At 42.5% G+C, this 8,622-nt stretch overlaps 1 protein-coding gene across 1 annotated transcript; it reads right to left on the bottom strand.

Moving 5' to 3' along the window:
* Positions 1-488: 488 nt before the first annotated feature.
* LOC127590666 (chondroitin sulfate synthase 1-like) lies at positions 489-5,839 on the bottom strand. Its single transcript, XM_052050085.1, has 3 exons — positions 4,741-5,839; positions 4,129-4,412; positions 489-3,724 (listed from the first exon to the last, which is right to left on the bottom strand). Exons 1-3 carry the CDS (start codon positions 5,402-5,404, stop codon positions 2,156-2,158), a joined length of 2,517 nt encoding a protein of 838 aa, XP_051906045.1. The 5' UTR covers positions 5,405-5,839; the 3' UTR covers positions 489-2,155.
* Between the last annotated feature and the right edge of the window lie 2,783 nt (positions 5,840-8,622).

Genomic DNA, 8,622 nt, shown 5'->3' on the forward strand with positions numbered 1-8,622 from the left:
TCTCCTTTTCTGATGAACCTCCTTTGAAGAATGACAAAAATAACAAAATTCCATTGTTGTTTGTCATTATTGCTCACATTATAAAGGTCTTGGGGGGGACACTCAACGACTCGCTTACACATTTGCCTCACAGTACAGAGGTCCTGGGTTCCTGTGTGGAGTTTGCTTGTTCTCCCCGTGCCTGGGTGGATTTTTTTTCCAGGTACTCCGGTTTCCTCCCTCTTGTCAAAAACATGCAACATTGATTAAATCAACACTCGAGAATAGATTGCTCCGAAGTGTGATTGTGACTGTGAATGGTTGTTTGTCTATGTGTGCTTTGCGACAGGCTGGCAACCAGTTCAAGGTGTACCCCGCCTACCACACAAAGACAGCTGGGATAGGCTCGAGCGTGCCTGTGACCCTTGTGAGGATAAGCAGTTTGGATAATGGATGGATGGATAAAGGAAGATCTTGTTTTAGTAACAACCACAATGTTGGACAATGGCTGAATTTGCACATATTTTTATTGATTTTTTTGCTCGATTAAAAAACAAACAAACCCAAACAAACAAAAAAGCAAAGGTACAGAACATAATATAAAGGGTGGATGGAATTTTGAAACACTTGAATGAAAAATTCTATTTAGTTGACAATGAACAGTGGGTTGAAATTGGTTTCATGTTTCTGTTCTCCTTTGCATGCTTTCAATATTCATTTTGAACACTTTGTCCTGGAGATAAATTAAAATAGTATACAACTCCAATGAAAAGAATATATACAGTGACCACTGTTCAAATCAATTTTATTCTTGAATTAATGTAAGCTATAAATGAAGTGTTGGTCACAGTCAGAAGAAGTGATTCATACATTTCAAGAGAAAGAAATGGCTGCTAGCGGTCTCTATTTAAACATTCCATTCCCTTGATACGGAATGTGTGGTAAATCCTACGGAGATTTTACAGTATACTTTCTATGCACGGTCAAATGCAAACATTTTCAACTGGATCTATTTAAAGCCTCCTGGATTTATTCACCACAAAGCTCAAACAACTGTGGCGAGGTTGTGAAAGCCAATAAAAGTCTGCAACAATGACTAGAACATAAAATGGAAATAGACACTGCCTCAATAGCTAGAAAAGTCATTTTTTCTCTCGAGAGTCGCTTCCGCTTGATTACAAAACCCAGTTTAGCCATGTGTACCAGCACTATGGGCTGGGGTGTATCGCTTGACCTGAGCTTGACAGCAATAACCCGTCAACGAGCTACATGCCCAGGCAGACACTAGTACTAGTATGTTCCCTGAGCTGCTCTGTGAAACGTACTGTGTGTATATATATTGCATTTGATACATATATACACATATGCACATACACACATTTTATACACATGTATATGCCCACACGTATATATTGCACCTGAATATATTGTACATACATACACATACTATACATACATATATACAGTACATAACTACATTCCAATGTATATACTATGAAAGAAAAAGGAGCTTGAAATTTGAACTCTTGAACTTGTACAACTACAATATGGAAAAAGATAAAATCTGAATAAGTCTAGACCGATCGTTGCTAATTACAGTATATCATTGGACTCACTGACACAATACCACTTTCATAATATCAAACCATATTTTTTAAAAAATCAATATTGACAAACACTTTTTGAATAGCTACTTTTAACTCATTCAGTACCAGCCAATTATGGACCAAGTCTGAAAAGACGTTTAAAAACGTCTTTGAGAGTGAATGAGTTAATGATGCTAAAATAACATTGGGGGTAGAGGTAGACCCACAAAAGCATGAATCATCATTGAAATTGATTTTGAACAATGGGCCATCAACACTGTCTGTCCATAGTTAATAAAAACACAAGTCGAACCCAACTGTACAAAGTGAACCCACAAAATAATATGAACCCAAAACGGGTCTCATATTAAATTGGATTTAGCCATGCTCAAGTCCCACTTCCTTTTACAAATTGGATGACGGGCTGTTCACATGGACAACTAGTCGGCTTCTTTCTAATGTAGCTTTGAAGAAAAAAAAATACTGTCGAGGTTCGTTGGAATCATTGTCCAAGAGAATACCCAAACCATTAGATGCTATTGCTGACTAGAAATGAGGTAAACTTGCATGGTGGCATGCAGGCAGGAATGTCAGGATAAAGTTCTATTATACACTCCTTCGATGTGTTTCTCCATCCACAGCTCTGCCAACTGCATTGTTGAAGCATACGTGCTAGCTTTCGACCCAAGGCACATTTTGAGTTGCTTCTGATCAAGACTCGAGTTGCAATGGACAGGATGATAAATATGTACAATTCCCGGCTCCTGACTTCGCAACACTTTTAAGCCGGAGTTAATAACTTTGGTGTAAAGGTCTACATCTTCCAAACCCCAGCCAAGAATTGAAGTGTCAAATCCACCGGCTTTCAACAGATCACTCTTGACGATACAGGCTATTCCAAAGCCGTAGGTACGCCAAAAGCCACTTTTCTTGGTGAGAACAAAACTGTTTTCTCTTGGGGCCTTTTCAGCGTACACTATTTTAGGGTTGTATTGGCTAAATATGATGGGAAAATACACCTGGCTCCCTTGAACCGTGTTATCTCTACAGCGCTGCAGGGCATCTGCATTAAAGATAAGATCAACATCACAAAAGAAGAGTAGAGTGTCATTATCAGACAGGGAGGAGCCCAGTTCGAGAGCAAACCCTCGAGAAAAGTTTCCCGTCATGGGAATCACTGACAGATCGGCTTTGGGAAATTTCCTGTTGTAATCTTTGATTAAGTGCATATGTTTTCCTTTGTCCTCGTTGCTCTCGTTGTCCACGAGAATCACAGAGAGTTTTACATTTTGCTTAGGTATCAGACACACTTTTTCAAAGTTCTCCATGAAACGGACAAAGGTGTCATAGCGACCGGACAGCGGGACGAGGATGTTAACTTTCCTTTGGCTTTTCTCCCATATTTCTCTAGTTGACTCATAGAACTGGAAACGAGACAGGAACTTCAGAGAGTTGGGTAGAAAAGACAGGGACTGGGATTCAGAGTTGATCGCAGTCACAAGGTCGGCCACATTCAACTCTTCAGTTTCATGAAAGAAAGGTCGACTGAAGGACTGCTGAAGGTACGCGTGACGCCTCACGGGAACCGTTATTTTACGTCCCTTGTGTTTTTTGTACAGAAGCAATAAGTCCAAGATGTATTCAGCCCCGTGCATTGGATCCACTCTGTAGTAGCCATATTGAATCTCTTTGAAATCTATGACACGTCCGCGAGTTTTTGAATTTTCATTTATCATTTCCATGACTTGGAGTATGATATCTTCTAATGCAGTTCGAAGAGAGCTTACAAGGTTTTGGCGGGGCATCTTGTTTTCAACGGCGGAATAAATATGGCGGCCGGTCAAGAAATTCCACTCAATAACGTTATTTCGGTCACTGGGCTGATACCGCATATAAGATGGCGGTTCACCCAGCTGTTGGTCCTCCCACAACATTTCTGTGTCACTGAGGTGAGTCATAGTCAGGCCTTCCCGATGGAGCAGAATGGTGTGGTAGCGAAGTCTTGAGATCTCGCGGGTCAACATGTAGTTATGGAGTCTGTACTGGTAAGATGGCCATTTGTTGGGATGTAGTGTGATGGCATTGTGGATCTTGCTATTGTGGAGCTCCTCAATGAAACCTTTCTTGTGCTCGTAATTCTCATAGAATAACTGCTGCATCTGTGGAAAGAATTCCAAAATTAGATGGGGTTTTTTTTCTGTCTGGGGGAGGGGAGCATTTGTAAAGGACCCAGGAAACATAATGTTCAACAAATGCTTCATTAGTATCTCGATCACAGTCATGCAATTTTCTTCGTAACTTTCTTGTTATCAAAGGGAACAATTGTATTGCAGATGTGGCAAAAAAAAGAAAATTAATATCAATTGTGCATTCAAAATCATTTCAAATGTAAATAGTCTTCTCAGTTCCACATCTCACGAACGTCCAAACCCAGTTCTCAGTTTACCATGATCTTTCGTTCTTAATCTTCACCTTAACACAAAAATTACACTAGTGTATTTTGCAACCCAACTTTAAATTTTCAAAATTAATCTGAGAAACAATTGATTAACTCAATCAGTACCTCATAGGACCACACACATTGCGTCCCTCCAAAGCGTCGCACACACCGGCCCACTTCCACATCCTCATGGGTTGTGTACAGCTCCCTGAGACAAGTACCAATATGCGGTATCATCCTGCGTAGTACCTCCCTGCTGAAGATCATCCCAGGCCCGCCCATGCAGAAGTTCTCCCCAGGCTCAAGTGCGAGTCTGCCCAATTCCTCTGCCATGCCAAGGCCAGTCTGGCCAAGGTAAAGAGGCTTACTGCTATTCAGAGAACGCAGAAACAATTCTAGCTTCTCACCTAAACAGGGTGAAGGGAAATAGAAGGGTAACTTAATGAAAAAATAACAATATGAAAACATACTTGGAGTTAATTAGTTTATGATCAAAATGTGTGAATAATTAGTTTGACGCAAATGCAAATACCTCACGCAATAATGACAGTGGTTTGCTTTATTGTGTATCACGCGGTACAACATTTCTTAACACAACTTCTTAACTACATCAGTGAGGTCATCATATATTTATATTGGGGGAGGTGCAGCACATTTGTTTTCCATATGACTGCAAATGACAGTTTTGCTAATTTTGTCTTTTCCCCAGAAAAAAATAAAAAAAAGCATAATTACCTCTTATATAGACATCATCATCTGCTCGCATGAACCACTGGTATTTGTCCAGGTAGTGATCATGGATGTATTTCAGCATCATAAATGACTTCTTCTGTGGCGGGTAAGAATCGTCCACGCCTGGAAGTGAAATTACCGGGATAGGAACAGGAACGTCCACGTTGTTGGAGCCAGCACTCGAGAAGAACTCCACCTTCCCGGGGATTGAACGCGCCCAGGTATTGAACGCGGCCACGGCTCGGGTAGACAGATACTTTTTCGCCGTCATCACGCCCACGAAGAGGAACTGCTTCGGTCGGCTCGAGAGCCTCCCGTTGTCTGTACTGTTGTTCCCCCGAATATATGGTCTGTTCTCATTTTTGAAAACGTGATTTCCCCGGTCGTCGACGGCCGCAGAGTCCTCGAGGTTTCCCGTTATTTTCCCGACTGCGGACTGACTTTTCAACGAACACAGGGGGGATTCGTTACGTTTTCTCTCCAGAACTTGGGGTACAATCAACCAAGAACACACAGTGAATCCGAGAATGACACCAAATAGGACGGTTGTCCACTGTCTCCTTGACTTCAAATGCATGGCTGTTTTAAGAAGAGAAACCTGTGGCGGATGGAGTGTTGCTGTATGAATGCTGTCGTTGTCTGGAGCGGTGCTGACGTGTATGGACATCAAACATCTCCAGAGGGCAATAGTGGTGTCCTACCAAATGTGGAAAGACACACTTTCCACTTCTGCCAGCATTGTTCAAGGGGATTAAATGTCACTTTCCTCTTGTCGTCAACTCCATCCTCAGTTCTCCTGTCTAACTAAAGCGACATGCTAATTTGCCACAATAGCCAAATACAGTCCTCTCAAGCAAAAAAATTCTAAAGACGTTGGTCTCTCCGTTCCAACGCGAAAAAGCTACAACGGAGTCGTTTGAAGATGATTCAAGTCTATGGAACAAATAACCTGATCGCCGAAGCAATTTCCAGATCAAACTCGGTGTAGTCGATTACACCACGTCCTTTCCATCGAGATTTGATTCCATGATTGGAGGTGGTGACTTGCCAGTGCCATCATTTTCTTCCGTGGTCAAAAGGCAGAGCAAAACTTCCAGGAAGAGGATTGTCTTTTCAGAATAAAATAAAAATATTTTTTTGTAATGTTACGTAAGACTTAACGGTCCGCTTTAAAACTAGGGTTATTCAGTAAATCTATGAATTATTTCATTAGGTGAACACTAAAATAATGTCCCCGTTAAAATAAAAATCTTTGTTCGACGTTGATGTTGTTATTTTGAAGCCCATCTAGCAATCTCTCCACGGATGATTTTGTTTACGTTAAATACGTTGAATTAATATGTTTTAAAAAACCCATCACATTCATTATTTTTACTCTCTGAACAACCTTATCATCTCCATAAATATCGCAGTATAATATATATACATTTGGTCCGTTAGGATCTCGAACGAAATTGGCAAATTGGTTTCCAGTTTAATTCCGATTTCATCCGCAGTCCAGTACAATGAACTTCATCTGGGAGGCAGGCAGATTAATTTAAATCCGAGTTTAGAGTTAATTTCGTTATATTCGTGCAGGGCCCAAACAAAAGATATCAATGCAGTCCCGATATATTGATTTACCACAGAAATCGATATAAACAAATCACAATGTAATGTGTCTAAGAAATGTAACGGTCACATATTACTTCCCCATTGGAATTGGAGTCGCAAATGCGGATATTGATATGAAAATACATTACACACACATAAAAAGTGCCACTGCTAAAGAGGGGCAATTTAGTGGATGAAGAGTTTCACTTTCAGGTGGGGATACATTTTTCTCAAAAGTATTCACATAAATGCATACGCAATTGGGCGGCACCAAAGGTGGTCGACTGGTGAGCATGTCAGCTTCACAGTGCAGAGGTGTAGGGTTCGTTTCTGGCTCCAACCTTGTGTGGAGTTTGCATGTTCTCCCTATGCCTGTGTGGGTTTTCTCTGGGTACTACGTTTTCCTGCCATATTCCGAAAACATGCATGACATGTTGATTGGGTACTCATAATTGTCTCTAGGTGTGATTCTGAGGGCAAGTGGTTGTTTGTCAATGTGTGACCTGCGATTGGCTGGCAACCGGTTCAAGGTTTGGAGCTAACTGCAGGTGCCATGGTGCTACGGTATCCCTGTGTCTAGGTGGGATTCTGAGATAGAGGCGTTCAGTCATAATCACGCAGATGGTGGCTTCGTACCATTGGCTCCTCAGCAAAGCACATACATACACCAAATTGCTAAACCTGTGGTTCCTCTCGTACTGACCAGGATTGCTATCGCGACCACACCATCAGTAGGATGAGACGAACCTGTCTCACGACTGTCAAAATCCAGCTCACCTTCTCTTTAAGTGGGTGAATAATCCAACGCTTGGTGGATTCTCTTCACAATGATAGGAAGAGTCGACATCGTCCGCTTGGCGGGGGCCCAGCGCCTTACAAATGAATCCTTTAGCTTTATTCAGAGCAACATCTCGAATGAACGATGTTTTCCCCAAATGAACATGCAGGCTTTACAGGTATGTGTCTAAAAATATAATTAAAAAAAGAACATTTGACATTCAAACTGCCAAATAAAAAGTTCATTTTTCAAAACATTTGCTATCTACAGGTATAGCAAAAACATAACTGAAACTAAACAGCAATGAGGCACTAATGGGGGTGCATCAAAAACTGAACAAAAACACATGCGTATATATGCTTCGACTTTGGTCCCTCTATGACACATACAACCATTAGAAAAACTGCAATACATATGCATTTTTTTTTTTGAAGTCAAGATGGCGCCCGAGTAGGCAGCCGTCAGCAAGTGCTCTCATGAGCCTTGCTTTTTTTTGTTGTTCTTGTGTTTCTTTTGTCACTTGGTGTTTGTTGTTACGTCGTGTGGACTTGATGTGGACCTTTTTCAGCATTTTTTGGCCACGACATTCATCAAGGAGGAGACTCTGTGCTTGGTGGTTGCGCCTTCTCGGCAGCATGGGTATACCAGCACTGTTTTTGACTGGAGGAATGTCGGCGCCATTTGACTGTCGTTGCTGGACAGTCCCGGGGCGCTTGTGTCTTGCGCCTGTAATGGGCAGCATTTTTCACAGCCCCGCTTTGTTCAGCGGAGAGATCGGTGCTGTTGAACGGTCTGCGGCTGGATGGATGGAGGTCTTGAGGAGCCGACGATGAGAAGAAAAGAGCGTTGGCGCGGAGTGCCGATGCGGATTTGGAGCTGGGAGTCGCGGCTTGGAGTTTGAAGCGGATTATGTGGGACAGGAGAAGTGAACTAATCTCTTTTCGTCAATGGACGCTACAGCTTCGTGTTTGCTTTCAAAACTTTGCTTGTAGCAGACGTGTGCACATTTTTTCAGCATGATGTCTCTGATCCACTGGTGAAAGGACACTTTGATCCTCTCCTCTTTCATCTATAACTGCTTTAGACAACAAAGTGTATGCAGAAAAGTGGTGAAGATTGCACGACTGTCTCTGTCCTATGTGTTCATTCATTTTCCGTACCGCTTGATTCTCACGAGGGTCGCGGGGGGTGCTGGAGCCTATCCCAGCTGTCTCCGGGCAGTAGGCGGGGGACACCCTGAATCGGTTGCCAGCCAATCGCAGGGCACACATAGACGAACAACCATCCACGCTCACGCTCACACCTAGGGACAATTTAGAGTGTTCAATAAGCCTGCCATGCATGTTTTTGGAATGTGGGTAGGAAACCGGAGTACCCGGAGAAAACCCATGCAGGCCCGGGGAGAACATGCAAACTCCACACAGGGAGGCCGGAGCTGGAATCGAACCCGGTACCTCTGCACTGTGAAGCTGACGTGCTAACCCCTGGACTACCGGGCCGCCTGTCCTATGTGT

This window comes from Hippocampus zosterae, chromosome 18 (genome assembly GCF_025434085.1).
Source record: "Hippocampus zosterae strain Florida chromosome 18, ASM2543408v3, whole genome shotgun sequence".
Taxonomy (NCBI): domain Eukaryota; kingdom Metazoa; phylum Chordata; class Actinopteri; order Syngnathiformes; family Syngnathidae; genus Hippocampus; species Hippocampus zosterae.

Coding starts and splice junctions, on each gene's coding strand:
- LOC127590666 (XM_052050085.1), bottom strand. CDS start 5,404: ATGTCCATACACGTCAGCACCGCTCCAGACAACGACAGCATTCATACA. Junction 4,413..4,740: donor TGATGATGTCTATATAAGAG/GTAATTATGCTT, acceptor CACCCTGTTTAG/GTGAGAAGCTAGAATTGTTT. Junction 3,725..4,128: donor AATGTGTGTGGTCCTATGAG/GTACTGATTGAG, acceptor TTCTTTCCACAG/ATGCAGCAGTTATTCTATGA.